The sequence below is a fragment of the Pollachius pollachius genome (genome assembly GCF_949987615.1).
Source record: "Pollachius pollachius genome assembly, chromosome: 1".
In the NCBI taxonomy this organism is placed as follows: Eukaryota; Metazoa; Chordata; class Actinopteri; order Gadiformes; family Gadidae; genus Pollachius; species Pollachius pollachius.
Window position 1 is genome coordinate 42,382,002 of NC_136934.1, and position 16,249 is coordinate 42,398,250.

At 47.6% G+C, this 16,249-nt stretch overlaps 1 protein-coding gene across 1 annotated transcript in view; it reads left to right on the forward strand.

Annotated features, from left to right (window-relative positions):
• The window catches only part of ascc3 (activating signal cointegrator 1 complex subunit 3), a 100,114-nt gene extending 85,317 nt beyond the window's left edge, over positions 1–14,797 (forward strand). Inside the window, exons 36-42 of the mRNA XM_079744833.1 lie at positions 1,083–1,217; positions 3,894–4,118; positions 8,107–8,258; positions 9,058–9,208; positions 10,658–10,882; positions 11,292–11,467; positions 13,267–14,797. Coding sequence (XP_079600959.1) covers positions 1,083–1,217; positions 3,894–4,118; positions 8,107–8,258; positions 9,058–9,208; positions 10,658–10,882; positions 11,292–11,467; positions 13,267–13,414 — 1,212 coding nt within the window. The 3' untranslated portion in view covers positions 13,415–14,797. The remainder of the gene's footprint in view (positions 1–1,082; positions 1,218–3,893; positions 4,119–8,106; positions 8,259–9,057; positions 9,209–10,657; positions 10,883–11,291; positions 11,468–13,266) is intronic.
• Positions 14,798–16,249: the final 1,452 nt, after the last annotated feature.

Genomic DNA, 16,249 nt, shown 5'->3' on the forward strand with positions numbered 1-16,249 from the left:
AGAATGCAATTCTTTTTTATTGTCTCAGGTTGTACCACCTAGTGTCATACCGTCTCTCCCCTGAGCTAGCTGCAACAGGCTGAACTGTGTAATCTAAGATGTAAACAGCAAACAATAAGTAGGCTACCCCACATCACCTCCAGACTCCATCCGTAATTTGTAAGCAAAAAAAGACAATCAGTTGTAAAACGGAAAATTCAGCCTGATTCATGAAATTGCAAAGTACACAGCATTTGCGCACTTACACCAGAGGGTTCGGGGGGGCTTGGTGGAGTAGTGAAGGTGCGATTCGGCGCAGCTCAGTTATGCCTCGTGTTTCCACCGCCGACAGTACCCTTATGTAAGGGGTGTGAGGGGGTGGGGGGGGTTTAAACCGGATGGCCATAGCCGCTGCAGCTATGTTAGCATTGTGACCTCATAGCAACCCGACACAGTGTAGCCTGCTAATAAATCAAGGAAAAAGAAGAACGCGCACAATGAACAAAGATCAACAATGTAGGACGTCTAAAAAGCCAAACTTTCGTGCGACATTTTCTTCAATAAACGAAGCTTTCGCCGTTGTCCAGAAATACCTCGCGGATAATGTGTTTGTTTATTATCCCCCTGTCTCACGGAAGTGCGATTCTGTCGACCAGTCAACGGACAGCGTGTGTAGCTCGAACTTGCCGGCACCCTTCCAGGCGTCTCAGTTGTCCCTGAAGATCGTGTATCTAACATTAGTTCGGCATTACATTGATTAATTTGCACGCCAATTTTATTTAATTTTATACCGTGTATTCTCTGTGTAAATCCATGCACCGAACCTTGACGTCCGTATCGATTCGGTTCAATACGAATACATGTATCGTTACACCCCTAGTAAAGATAGTAAAGTACAGTAAAGATGTTCATAGAACAAAGCGCAAGTACTGTGTTCTTATTGCTATCGCATTTAGTGCATCTTGGTGTCACACAGCCAGACACTGCATGCTTGTGTGCACGTGTTTGGGTTTTCCTCCACCTTTATTCGTAAAGGTTTGATAGAGAGAGAGACGAGAGCACTTCCTTGATGGACTGTTTGTTGTTGTGTGTTTCCACCGCAGGACGGATGCACCATTGAGCCGCTGACGTACGGTCGCATTTCGTCCTACTACTACCTGAAGCACCAGACCATCCGCACCTTCAAGGAGCGGCTGAAGGCTGAGCTGGCCATCCACGACATACTCATGCTGCTCTCGGTGGGCCACGCACACACACACACACACACACACACACACATGCGCATCACACAACCACACATACACGTGCAGCACACAGGCACACACACATGCATCGTACACACATGTGCATCACACAAACACACACACACACACACATCTTTACAACCAACTATTCACACACACACACACACACACACACATACATCACAACCATGTATACACACAAACACAACCACATATACACACATCACTTTTTCTTTTGTTGCCCTAAAAACAATTTGTATGTACAATGTCATGGTTACTCCCCTTGTCTTCGCTCATCCCCTTCACTGATTGACACCCCCCCACTATGCAGTCAACAGCTTTTGTTTTATTTGCCTGCCTGCACGTGATTGGTGGGAATCAATAATGAGAGTGATGTGCTCACTGGCAGTCTCACACCTCTGTACGGGGAGTTGCAGGGATCAGTGACATTACATCTGTGTTCAGGAAGCTCTCACTCCTCCTCATGAAAAGCCACCGCTGACACGTTTATACAGAGAGAATAAATGGAGGGGAGAGGGGGAGGGCGCAAGAAAGAGCTGGGGTCAAAGGTCAACGTGGAACTAACTGAAATTAAGTGTGGAAAAGAAAATTCTTTTTTTTTTCACTGGCCGGCGACTGAAACGTCCTTTATCTTGTAGGAATATGGTGTTTACGTTACAGGCCAGGATACTGATGTATAGGGTGTCTGATATTGTTTGATTTAACTTTCAAAGAAGGCATAACTTTCAAGAAATGTTTATCCATATCCGGCAACACGATTGGTGCAATTATTTAATCCTGTAAAATACTTACAATGTCATTTATTAAGAACATTTTGTGTAAGGGGATATTGTGCATGTAGCAGCACTTATTGAAACAATTATTTATTGTGGGGGGGGAGGGGGGGGAGGAAAAGAGAAACACCAAAGCGAAGCAGTGTGTTCCCTACCCGCGTGTGTGTTCCCTCTCGGCGTGTGCGTTCACCAGGGGATCTCGAACACCAGCAGTTAGGCTAACATGTGGAGGGCAGGGAGTCAAGCTGCAACATATTGTTTCCCTCCCTGCGTGAGTGTGCTTGGACACAGACCTACCCCGCCCACCCCATTGCCCGCCAGGACGAAGCATAATAGGCCAGTCACACACACACACCCTCTAGTCCCATCCCCTCCGTCAGGTACACAGCCCGGCCACGCTCCCTTTCGTCCCCCTAATATGGGGCCTCTCATGAGCTCCAACTGCTCTGCTGCTCCTCCTTCTCTTTTAACTTTTATCACTCGCTCCCTCCCCTCCTCCCGCCTCCCTTTTCTCTCGGGGCCGGCCTTCTAACACGTCCACCTCCTCCCACAGGCCCCCCCCTCCCCATGCCCGCCCACCCTCGTTCTGTCTCTGTAGGCCTCTACAATGAAGATCCCGTCCCCGTCTCCTGCTATTGGCCCTTGTCTCTCTCTTCTCTGGCTGAACATCAGCGTTCTCCAAAGGTCCCAGGGAATCAGGGGGGGAGGCTGGGCACCTGAGGTCCCAGGGTGCCAGGGGGTAAGACCGGGTACGAGGGGGGTGACAAGCCAAGGCAGGACGGACAGGCAGTCGCTCTGATCTCCGTCTGTAGATATATAGGCGTTCTCTCTGCCTAACATCCGCATGCAGACTCAACAGCAGCGTCGCGGAGATCCATCACTCACGCCGTGATTTCTCTCTCAACCACCACACCACCACCAACCCCAACCGTCCCCCTCCCCCCGACACACACATACACATCGTTCCCTCTCTGCTCATTCCAGCCATGGTTCTCAATTCCAGGCTTTTGAAACACTGCCTCCCGTCAGTGATGGATGGAGCCCTAACAGTCCAGGGCAGGGGGGGGGCCGGGGGGAAGGCTGTGACAAATGCCTCCGTTTGAGCCGCTTGATGGGACTACATTAGCGGGAGTTGAACTGGAGTGAATTAGAGGAGCTGAGCAATGCGTGTCCATGCATCTCTCTGCCCAAACCGCCCCTAAACAACATGGCCAAACGCTGAACCTCAAAGCACAGAAACCATTCAGCCGTCATATCTTCTTCCTTTTTTACTTCGCTGGGAGCTGATGGGTCTCTGATGTCTGAACAGGGGCCACCGATTTTATTTTTGGTAATCCGTCACACTGAAAACCTGGTGACTGCTCGGAGACTTTGCTTAGACCTTCCAATCTTCTGATATTTATTCGGAAGGGAATTGTTGTTGTTTTTCAAAACCACAACCATGGGCGAGTAGTAATATTGCGGTTTGTAGCAAGAAAGGATCGCCTAGTGTTCAGTCAAGCAAGAGTGGAAGTGCATGAATCATTATTCGGCATGATAAAGGGCCAAAGCCTCCTTTTCGAAGCGTGGCTGTGCTGTGATCCAGGGGAATCCTGTTTTAGTGGCCGCAGCTCCTACGTGGAATCAAGTGCCTTCCACGTAGTAGTCTTCGAACAGAAAACGCTCAAAGACTTGTCTTTTCATGCAGGATTTTATTCAAGCGTTTGTGTAACAGCATTTGTTTTCTATTCCTGCATCTTTATTTATTTTTTACCTGTATTTGTATTGTAGGGTTGTCAGGCGCTCTGTGACGTCCGTGACAGGTTTCTGCATGAACACATGCGACTCACTCACCCCCGTGCCTCCTCTCCCGTCTATCCGTCCATCTATCCGTCAGGACGCGGAGGAGTACTCCGAGCTGCCCGTGCGCCACAACGAGGACCAGCTCAACAGCCAGCTGGCTCAGCAGCTCCCCCTGCCTGTCAACCCCCACTCGTACGACAGCGCCCACACCAAGACCCACCTGCTGCTGCAGGCCCACTTCAGCCGCGCCGCGCTGCCCTGCAGCGACTACGGCACCGACACCAAGACGGTGCTGGACAACGCCATCCGCATCAGCCAGGTGTGTGTGTGTGTGTGTGTTCGTGTGGGGCGGAGAAGATAGCGGGTGGGGGGGGTTGCTCATTCGTGGTGGGGTGCGTGTGTATGCGTTGGGGAGGGGGTGACGTGTCCTTGTGTGGGTTGGGGTTGGGTGGGTTAAAGAACCGCATAGCACAACACCTGATACGAGGTATAGTGTTACCTACGACGGTCTGCAAAGACAGTTTCAGGGTTGTTGCTTTTTTTGGGGGGGGGGGGGGGGTTTGAAGCACAGACCTGCACTTGCTCCGCCGTATTTTGTGGTCCCCCAGGGACGCAGCTCGTCTATAGATCACATCACAGGGTGGACCCCGAGAGCACTGAGCGCTTCTCCATCTGTCCCCACCGGAGTGTCCCCCCACCCCCCGACCCCCAGGGTCGTCTCACCCCAGGGCCGGACTCAAACCTCCGTCCATAGCAGGGCAGCAGATCGGCTGGTTCTGTTCCAAGTGTTTATGTACAGATCAAGGTTGAATGCCTGTTGCGTTGCATTGCAACATTTTCGTAGCCAATGTGGGAATGTATTTTTTATAAGGTGGATTTTTTTGTGTGTTTTTTGTTTTCACACTACTTGTATCTTTTTTTTATCTATTAAAAAAGTCATAGCTCGTAAAATGGGGCATTTTGTTCGTGTGCACAGAGAAACAGCAAGCCCGTAAATCTATAGATTGAGTGAGATGGGGAGAGGGAGGGAGGGTGGGAGACAGAGGGAACAGATTATCTCGGAGACATGAGGGAGACCGTTTAGCCGCGGCGTAGAAAAAACACCAGAGAACTACACAAACCCTGCTAAGGACAGCAGGGAATTCAGCAGATCACCGGAGACACTTGTGTTTTGCATCTTAACTAGTGAGAAGAATTCAGAAAATAGACTCATGAATTTGTTGACATTGAGATCCTAGGCCTAATAGGAATGATGTGTGTAGTAATGTATAGTTATAGTTATATAAATATATCCAATTGCTTCTGAATCAGAATCTATTGATATGAACTGAAGCTAAAAACAAGTTGTACGAGTTGTTAGGCATGGATCTGTTGGCATATTTAACTGGTGCGGAAGAGCCTATCCTCGCGATTCACTATGACAATCAGCCTTTAAAATGCGGATAAGACATGGGAAGTGTTTATAGATGAGTAAACTGCAATTGTAAAAAGCGACCGTGATCTGGTTGTGACAAGTCATGTCTCCTGTTGTCGTCTCGTCAGTGCGCTACCAGTACCAAACACGGAGGATCTCAAACGGCTCTCAAAGCTATCTCCATACGATGCATGTGGAAGGAAAGTCTCGGAGAGTCAGCGAATCCTGGCCTGCTCCTCTGTGTGTTTGTACACATGTGTTTGTGATTACCCCCACGTTGGGGTCAGGGGGCTGCAGCTGTAGGCCGCTCTCCTGGCGTCTCGCTGTGGCAGGTGACTGGAGCGTCGCCTGACTGTTTTATGGCCCTTCTGATTGATTTGTAATATTTCATCTGAGTGCGGATCTGTTGGCTCACGAAGGGAGTGCAGTCGTTTTGTGTGTTTGTTGTGCTCTTTGGTGTAAGCTGTTGCTCTTTTTGAGAACAGCAAGACCGGCAGGAGCTCAGAAGGTAGAGCAGGTTGTCTGTCAACTGAAAGGTCGCTGGCTTGATCCCCGCCTTCGGTGTATGCATGCGTGTACGAATGGGTCAATGTGAGGCCACTACTTGTAAAGCTCTTTGTGTGGCCAGGTTGGAAAAGTGCTTTATGAATGCAGTGTATCTTCCACGTCTCAGCGGTTGGCGACATAAACAACGTAGCTATTGTTAGTAGTCACGTAAGGTGCTCCTTACTAAATGTGGCGCCAGCACTGTAAGACTGAGGTACAAATATATCTCAGTCAGAGACAGTAGACCCAAACTTCCTTTGCCAAAACATGTTCTTAAACCCCCAGCCAGCCATGAAACCTGGACTTCATATAATTTATTAAGGAAAAGATAGAAGAAAACAATGAAAAATGTTTCTGTGTCAATTTACATCAACTGAAATATCCGCTTTATGTAAGCGATGGGCAATTAAGACTTTTAATCTAAGACAGTAATTAAGTCTGGATATAATGGCTACACTTGCAATCGACGTCCCATAACACAGGGTTAATCACCATAACGCAGTGTCATGGCAGCCACAAGAAATTTACTGGCTGGGAACAGAAAGAAGGAAGGACTTGTATTGGATGTGACTCATACTATCGGAGCCTCATTAGTGAAACTACATCCCAAAATCTCTTAGCCACATTAGCTTTATAGCTAATGAAAAGCCACAGGTTATGTGCAGTAATGTGTGTTCTGCAAACTGCAGACAGCTGGTTGTGAAGAGAAACCAAGATTTCCCCCCTTAATTACCCTCAGAGGTCAGTTATTTCTCCCCTTTATGCGTCCTAACCCCTATAGTCGTTAATGCAAAGCAAGGAACTTAGAGGTTTTTAGTTTGACTCCAAGAACCGATATTTATTAAGGTTTTGTGCATGATTTTTTTCAGTGTAGTAATCAAATCATTTTTTATCCGAAATAGACTTAACAATGCTAAAAGTTGGACAGAAAATCTGCACGGCAGGTTTTTCTATGTTTTGACTCTACTTCCAACCGGATTCGACAAGAGCAAGACTGTCGCTGTGATTGGCTTGAGTCTTTTTTTTTTTTAACAACATAAGGCCGATGCCATATTCGTAAAATCCAATGCTGCCCAGCCAAGGCCAGGCTGATATACATTGCTAAACACAATTGTGAATATTAGGATTCTCTCACAAGGCTTACCACATGATGAACGACACAAAAGTAACACACCATTCTGATGCTTTTACAGATTTACGAATGAACTCACTGCCGCTATCCCATTGTCTCTCCCCTCTTGTCTCTCTTTAAGGCCCCTCCCCTCCCAGCTCCACGATGAAGTCTCCCATGTGCTGCCACCCATTTGCTCAATAAGCTACTGTGAAATGTTAATCGCTCCCTTAATTTGTGGCACATTAGCATTTTGATTAACTTCCCCGGACGCCGGGGCTGCTCCCCAGGCGCCTTTTTAGCCACAGTGACTTTCACCTGGATGACTTTTGGATTAATTAAGTGTGTTGGAGTGCAGCTGTGTTGTGCAAACTTAATTCACACCGAAAGGGAGGGGAAGGTGATCTGGATCAAGCAGGAGGATGTCATCCTGATAACGGTGTTGATCAATGTCAGACATGCGTACAGGCATGTAGGTGGGAGGGGGTCAACGTTCGCGGAAACTGACAATTGTGTTGTGCATAGATGACATATTTTAACGAATGCTATCATTGATTAAGCATGAGCTGTTGTGCTACTGTTTAAGTAGTCAAACCTGTTTGGACTGTAGTTGACCGGCGTCTTCAAAAACATGGATTCCCAGATAGAGATGTGAAGAAAATGTGGGCTGGCTGCTGTCACAATTCAGATGATGCTTATTATTCACGCCGGTGGCTCATTTCCACAGACCCATAAAGTATTCTGTGATGACATTACCATATCCGTGCTGGCAGGCTCAGCCATTTCCACCCCCTCATATACAGCCTGCAACCGGCTAACGCGATTGGTGGACAGTCGTATATGTGTACGAGCACAAACCCATCAAATTCGGACAGATCAAATCCCCTTCCTCCTACGCCTTGTCCCACGCATGCATCCTGTTTGACTTGGATCTACGTCCCGCCGGGGAAGCGACCTCGGCTGCAATCGTGGCTGTGAATGCCATTTCACGTTGTGTTGGATAAGAGACGACCAACACTCCCCGACGTCTTTTAAGCATGTTGTAGCAATATCGGAATGGCTCCTGTGTGATGTTAACTCAATGAAAAGAAACGGACGAAAACGGTGGCGACGTTCCTCGGTCACGCTCCCCTTTTTTCAATCTTTATTTCATCGACATGTACAATTGATTTCCGCCTCTCGTTGAGCCAAATGCCTGAAAGCCTACGTTAAGAATCCCCGCTCTGGTGTTTTCAGGCTATGCTGGACGTGGCCGCCAACGAGGGCTGGCTGGTGACGGCGCTCAGCATCTGCAACCTGGTCCAGATGATCATCCAGGGTCGCTGGCTGCAGGACTCCTCCCTGCTGACGCTGCCATGCATAGAACAACAGGACCTCCACCTGTTCAGGTAAACATCACCTCACCCCCCCCCGCAGCTGACGCAAACACAACGGCTGCGGCCCCTGGATCAGCTTGGCGTCACTCGCAGCTCCAGAGCATGAAAGGTCTGCCCCGACACATAGTCAAACACATGATGTAAGCTGTTGTGTGGCGGGGCTAGGCGAGTGCCTGCCCACACCATTGTGATTGTCTGATTAGCAGCGCTGTATGGCGCTGCTTGCATTACCCATGCTGAACTATGGGAAGTCAGCAAACATTATTATTATCACATGCGCCACCGGCCAGTGTCTGAAAACCTTCTCACCCCTACCTCCTCCCCCACCACACACACACACACACACACACACGCACACACGCACACACGCACACACACACACACACACACACACACACACACACACACACACACACGCGCATACACAAACACGGAAGAACACGTGTACAGACACACAAACACACACAGGAGCACATGCACACACACACACAGGAGCACATGCACACACACACACACACACACATGGAGGCACGCACATAAACACACACACACGTGCGCATAGAAGCACACACACGCTGACTTGAGTGAGCGTTCTGGAAGGCAATCTGGAATAGGTTTTCCGTGCACACGCCGTATGAATTTCCAAGCCGGTGTCCTGCGGTGACGAATAATTTTGCGCAAACTCAATAAGAATGCTAAGAGAGGGATGAGGGAGGACGGTCGCCGTGGCGATGGCCAGCAGGGAGCTCTAGCATCACGTGACCAATCCCCCCCACCTCCCCACACACTCTCTTTCATTTCTCTTTTGCAGGAAAGGGGCAAACCGAAACAAGAAGGGCGGGGCCAGTGGCTTCCAGGGACCAATAGAAGGGCTGCCGGAGCTCATTGCCGCCTGTGAGGGAAAGGAGAGTGCGTTTGCTGCCATTGTGGGCCAGGAGCTCAACGCGTCGCAGATGTCCCAGGTACCAATGGGTGACGTTATGTCCGCACTATAAGCCTGCGAAGTAAGCTGTTCTCGCATGCTTCATTCACACCTCCTCTCTGAAGTTGTGATTGTGGTCCTGTATGAATGTGTGAACGCGCATACAGCCCCCGTACCTGACCCACAATGTCCCGACCGGGGCTCCCGGTTCTAGTCTTCGTAGACACCTCCACCGTTCCACCATCACTGGCCCGCTGACGAGGATTTCATCCCTCCAATCTAAGTGCTAATTGTGGCTCTGATGAGAGTGTCTGGACACCATTGCTGGGTCTCTTTGGCCTTGCCCAATCAGTGTCCCCCCCCCTCCCTCCAGCTCCTCTCCTTTACCCCCCCGCTACAGATACTGTGGACTCTCTAATTAAATAATTAGATGTGCAGCAGTGTTCCTGTCTTGATTCTCTCGGGGAGAGTAATCCTCGCATGAATAGCTTTTGCCGGGTGAATCAGAAAGGCTTTTCTCTCTTACATACGGACACACACACACACACACACACACACACACACACACACACACACACACACACACACACACACACACACACACACACACACACACACACACACACACACAGCAGCCTTATCGACACGCATGCACGCACACACAGATCTGATCTGTGCTTCCTCAGTGTGTCTCTTGCTGTCCGTTATCTGCTCCTCCTTTACCGCTCTCTTTTTGATATGCTTTATATCTCCTTTTGGATTTGCCTTTGGAACCCAGTGTTAAATTCACCATGAGAACACTTAAGAGGCGCCTGAGACCCAGGTGTAATGTATGTTTGAATGAATCAAGCTTTTGTCAAACAAGAGAGACTTAGCTGATGGATCTGTCCATCTTACACGGGGCTCCCACTTAAGTCCCATATTTTCTCTCTCTCTCTCTCTATTTCTCTTTATCTCTTTCTCTCTTCCTCTCTTTCTCTCTCTACTCTTTATCTCCATCTCTCTCCTCTTTATCTCTATCTCTTTCTCTCTCTCCTCTTTATCTCTCTTTCTCTCTCTCCACTGAATCTCTGTTCTCTTTATTACTCGCTCCCTTTCTCTTTTTCTCTCTCTCCCCTTTATCTCTTTCTTTCTCTTCTCTTTATCTCTTGCTCTCGTCCTCTTATCTCTTTCTCCTCTTTATCTCTCTTTCTCCTCTTTATCTCTCTTTTTCCTCTTTCTATCGCTTGCTCTCTCGCTCTCGCTTTCGCTCTCTCTCTCGCTCTCTTTCTCTCCCCTCCTCTCTCTATCTCTCTGTCAAACCATGCCAAACCATTTTTTCTACTATCCTTCCGCTCCTTTATTACCTTATTATCTTCCCATCATTTAAATCTTTCCTCTCCCTCCTTCCTCTCTGTATCTGTGTCGCTCTCCACTCATATCTCTGTCTTCCCCTCAACCCTTCCCTCTCTCCCTTCTCCAACCCTTGGCCTCCCCCCCACCACCACAGGCCTGGACGTACCTCAGCCACCTGCCCGTGGTGGAGGTGCGTCTGAGCGTGAAGGGTTGGTGGGAGGAGTGCCAGCAGCAGACGGAGCGCCCGGTCCCGGCGGCCGGTGGCGGTGGCGGCGGAGGAGGAGGCTTCCGGGAGAAGCAGGCCTGGCTGGACGTCCACGCCGACCAGGAGTACGTGCTGCAGATCAACCTGAGGCGCGTCAACACGGGCCAGCAGAGGGTGAGTGGAACAACAGCCAACGGGCCTCACAAACTGGTCTCTTCAGCGTAGGGCAGACCATAGGCCTGGACGTTAAGAGGCTGGGACTAATCACGACCACGCTCAGCTCTGATTAGAATCTTCCTCGTCTTGGAGATAATAAGCCAAAGTTATTTTAGCTTATCATGGTGTCTATTGCCAACAAAAAATTAACTAGAGAACCTTGCTTTAGTTGATTCATACGGCTATGTCAAGTTTTTGTGTTGGTCTAAGCTAGCTTGTGCACTACGTTTAACTTTTTTGGAAGATTTGTTGGTTCTTTTCCTCAAAGTACTACTGGATTAATGTCTGCTCCAGGAATAAATGCCAGCGTAAATGTGCAACACGCCAGCCTATGTGTCTGAGTGTTGCTCTGTGGGTGCCCCTCCAGAGGAAGCAGGACAGTAAGGCCCAGGCCCCCCGCTTCCCCAAGAACAAGGACGAGGGCTGGTTCCTGGTGCTGGGCGAGGTGGAGCGCCGGGAGCTGCTGGCCATCAAGCGGGTGGGCTTCCTCCGCAACCACAACGCCGTCTCCGTGGCCTTCTACACGCCGGAGAAGACCGGGAAGTAAGCAAACTCCAACAATACACAGGGTTCTGATCTGGCACATTCACTCAACTGGGCTTTTGGTTTCATTGATGGACCATACCTGGGATCAGTGGTGGGGTAGTTGCTCAAAAAAAGTAATTAGTTAGTTATTACTAGTTACTTCTGTAAATTGTAATGAGATTACTTTACTAGTTACTGCATTTGAAAAGTAACTTCCCTACTTATTACTTTACTTTCCCATTTCTTAATTTATTGTGGATACATGGACAAAGATCATAGTCCTATGATCACTTAGCGTTTTTTGTATGAATCTATTCAAAATAGCATATAAAATCATATGAAAGAACAATATCCCTGTCTGCACAAAGAAATGCCTCACTGTAAAATCCACATACAACAGGATAAAGTAGGCTATGGTGAGGCCAATCAGTAGCAACACACAAGTTTCAAAACACAGGCTTTGGGAAACATGAGAACAAAAATTAAGTGGTCAATGGAAAATATAAAAAGGTCACTTTATTCCATACAATTAAAACAGAAATGCACTTAAGCGGCGGTGACACATGCTGTTACTTTATGTGGTCCAAAGGCTGAATGAACCTGATCTATTTCGCAAGCTATGACATCGTAAGTTTGTCTTCCTCTCACCCTCTTGCTGGCAAGAGCAGCCTTCTCAAGTTTTAAAGTAATGCTGTCTATCAAGTGCACCGTCATTCCTTATGAGGCACCGAAATGTGCGTTCTTATTCGATCTCGTTACAACCATTTACGTCGGAACCGGTTCCCAGGTAACTTTTGTTGTTGGCGGACCAACAACTTTTGTTGTTGGTGGACACATGATCCAGGAAGGACTCGGAAATTATTTTGAGCTTCGATTCCATGTCGGTATAACACTTTTTCAGGTAGGCTAATGGGAAAATATTTTGCTGTCGTAAGTTGGCTTTCGAGTCCGGGTATTTTTCTAAATCTGGTCGATTCAATAGTCGACAGGGGAAGCATGTCTTCTACAATGAACCCTGCAACCAGCCTGTCTTCCCGTGTCACCTGCTTCTGCGCTCAAACACTTGAACACTCGTTCGCACAAGCAGCTACGTCACTCAAATCGATCGCTATGGCAACGTGCCGAGGCAAGCAGGCGCTGCAGAGACACAGGCAGCACGCATGCACGCACCACAACAGAACAGAACTTTACACGCAGGCAAACACAGCTTGGGTAACGCAGGAAAGCGCGTTACTATAGTCAAAGTAGTGTAGTTACCGATATTTTAAATGTAATGCGTTACTTTACTTTGTTACCCAAAAAAGTAATATCGTTACTGTAACGCGTTACCCCCAACGCTGCCTGGGATGAAAGGTCACACGGGAAACGGAAACAACTTGGTTTTTATGGTTGATCAGATGAATGCAGGTGTAACTTGAAGCAAATCTCGACAGTAGTAAGATGAAAGCCGGGCCGTCGCACCTACTTCATGTGCGTAATGTTAATGTTAAAACCATTTCAAAGCCGTATGCAGCCCCGAAAAACAAGCGCTCCCAAGGGTCCACACAAAGCATGTTTTGGAAGCGCCGGAGTCGTTTGGCGACACTGCTCCGTGTGATGGGGGGCCTGCTCTTTGTCATGGGCCCATTCTCTGTGTAATGGGGCCCCTGCTCTGTACGAGGGGGGCCCTGCTCTGTGTGATGGGGGCTCTGCTCTGTACGAGGGGGGCCCTGCTCTGTGTGATGGGGTCCCTGCTCTGTGTGATGGGGGCCACTGCTCTGTGTGACGGGGGCCCCAGCTCCTGCACACCGCTGACGGTTGTCCCGTTGCGTCCGCAGGTGCATCTACACTCTGTACCTGATGAGCGACAGCTACCTGGGTCTGGACCAGCAGTACGACGTCCACCTAAACGTGACGCCGCCCAGCATCGCCGCCCAGGTCAACACAGAGGTCACCGACGCCACCATGCAATCCGGCGTTCAGTGAGACGCCCGCGGACCACGACGGCAAGCTGTGCTTCAGCTACAGCCCCCCGGAGCAACAAGCTGCCCAGTTGCCCAGCTCGTTGGCTTGCTGACTGGCGGGCGGACTTTGGAAGGATCTTCAGCGAACTTTGTTTGATTGTATTTAACAATAGTGCCAGAACTTTCATGGAAATGCCCAAGGAGGGTACACTGACCTGACACGGTTACCAAAGAACAAGATCAAACAAAGCATCTCTGCCAAGGGGGATTGCATTTGACGTTTACGATTGGCTCGAATTAAGGGAAAGCGTTTTCTTGTTATTTTCATTATGTTTCGTTTGTTTGCCAATCAGCCACTGTGATTGCAGTAGGAGAAGGGTATGTTTTACCCAGAGAAGCATTATGCTTCCTCTTTAGAAGCAACCTGGGAGCTGTTAAGTATATCAGTATGATAACACAAGCGTACCAACATGCAGTTTTGCTCGAGTGCAGACAAGATGCTTTACTGTTTAATAACTAAATAAATGGCTATTAACTGAATAGATGGCTTGTTTGTCACAACCGGTCATCGCCATAAAAACCCAATAAACATTGTTTGCTGTTTTGGATTACTTCAATTCAGTTTTTTCTGGAGTTAAATAGTCTGCTGGGGAATCCTTAAGACAAGCAACAAGTTTGATTTACTTCTTGAGAATCTGAGAAAACAGCCAGATGGTTTTACAGGGAAAACAAAACTGGAGTATAAAATGAGGCTGTGGAAGTAGTTGACAAGACTTTGTTTAAGTTCCCGGAGTGGGAATATCTAGCAGGTGTGCAGAATGCTTAGCCGGTTAGGGGGGCTTCACTAAGAAATGTCCAAACTGTCAAACTATCAGTTGAGGAATATATCTGCTACCCTAACCCAGTCCAGAACCTACAGGGGCCTTAGAAAGACTCAAACCACATCCATCACCGAAGTAAAACATATGAAGCAAAACGCTAGCATTTGATTTCTGGATTTTTTGACAACTGAACTGTCATTTGCTTCTTGTTGTGGTTTAAAGAGCTTTAAAAAAAAATGTTTTGTTTAGAGAAAATAAAATTAAAAAAAAAATGTGGCTAATTATTTCTCATGCCAAAACGAATCAAGCATAGATGATGGTTATGCTTCAGTTTGTTGTTTGAGTCACGTCTTTGCAACTCTTCACGCCTAGACATGAAACTTATTGACTGTTTCTCCACGGAACAGCTGTGCCTAGGCGCTGTACATGTCGGCTGCTGGCTGCCCTATAGCCCGCAACCTCCTGCAAGATATTCGCATTGGCACCGATACGGTCAAAGTCTGTTAATCTTTTTTTTTATACTCCTTGTATATGCGCAGCATAATGGATAATCCATGTTCGCATTAGCTGTCACAATTCCCCTAATAAACATCTTTCTGAACCTTGCCCTATGTTTGCGTTTATCTTTCTAACATTGCATTTGCTTTCAAAAAGCGTTCATTATATTGCAGGAATAATCAAACATTTATCCTATATGAAGGTAGACTTAATTAAATTAACAATGTCAATTAAAGTTGAAAAGGTTTAGATTTGCGTCAAGTTACGTGAATATACTTGTTTTCACATGTTCGGTGAACATGTGGAATTGTTTGTAGCCGGGAATATGCGAAAATACACAATATCAGATTCATTTGTCTGTCTTTCAATGTTTCGTGGTAGTAAACATTATTTGGGACATCAACTGCATGTCCCAAGAAAATAGCGTATGAACAACATCTACAGAACTGAAGTTTCATATATTGAGCCGAGTTGGGCCGAGACAGCAGTAGCATTCCGTTTGCTTGTTGGCCGCATAGTGGACGGCCAATATAGGCTGAGCAAGGATCCCCAATTGCACCGTTATCTTGGTCCACCTCAACGCAATGTCCGGTCTTACTTCAATGAGTTGATTTTCCCCCAAAATAATCGAAAACTACAAGGACGTGACAATAATTACATCAACGACCAGGAGAATAAATATGGTGTTTGTAACAATATTTTGACATGCGATCTAAAAAAATATCGAACGATTTTTTTTACAAAAGTCCCGCCCCTCCTCTCTCTCGCCTTTAACGCTTATTTGGACCACCCCGTGCCAGGCGAACCTCCGTGGATGTGAACGCCCAGAATGAGGTTAGGGCAACAGTCCAAGGAGCTCACATTGTCCAATGAGATTCCAGACTGCTGGTAAACTGGTAGAGGTGGGCGGGTCCAGGGCTGTGCTGGGGGAAAGAGGGAAACCGTGAGTAGATGTGCGAGGAGGCGTTAGAAACCCAGTGCATCCATGTAGCTTAACACACATCGAATAGAATTAAAGCCTCACTTCGTTCCGACGAGAGAATTTACACACGGACACCAAATGCACGCCTGCTACAAGCTGTTGATTCGCAGCCATCGGATGGTAAGTTTGACAGCTCCCTTGTGAACGACGTGCATTGCGAATGGGACAGTGTTTATTGTTTTTTGCTATAAAGGAAAAAAATATATATATCAGGAAAAATTGCTTTTATATCTTTTGAATTTCTAGATTATGCTAAAGATCATGTCTGGGCCCCTCGCACAAGTGTTTGTCAGCATACACAACAGTGATTTATTTCAATAACCATTAAATATAGCAATACAACCCTATATGTATCACTAAGCTAGAAACAGGCCTGAGTATGCTACTCAAATGTTGTGCCTTGTCTGTTTTTCGCTCAGGTAAATGTGCAGAAGAAATCCAATCTCTGAAGTCGACATCGAGGATGGACCCGGGTGTGTGAACCCCATGGCAGGCCACAACTTCATATCCAGCCTTACAAATCGGAATCTATTTACCTCTTCATCAACGCTTGGTA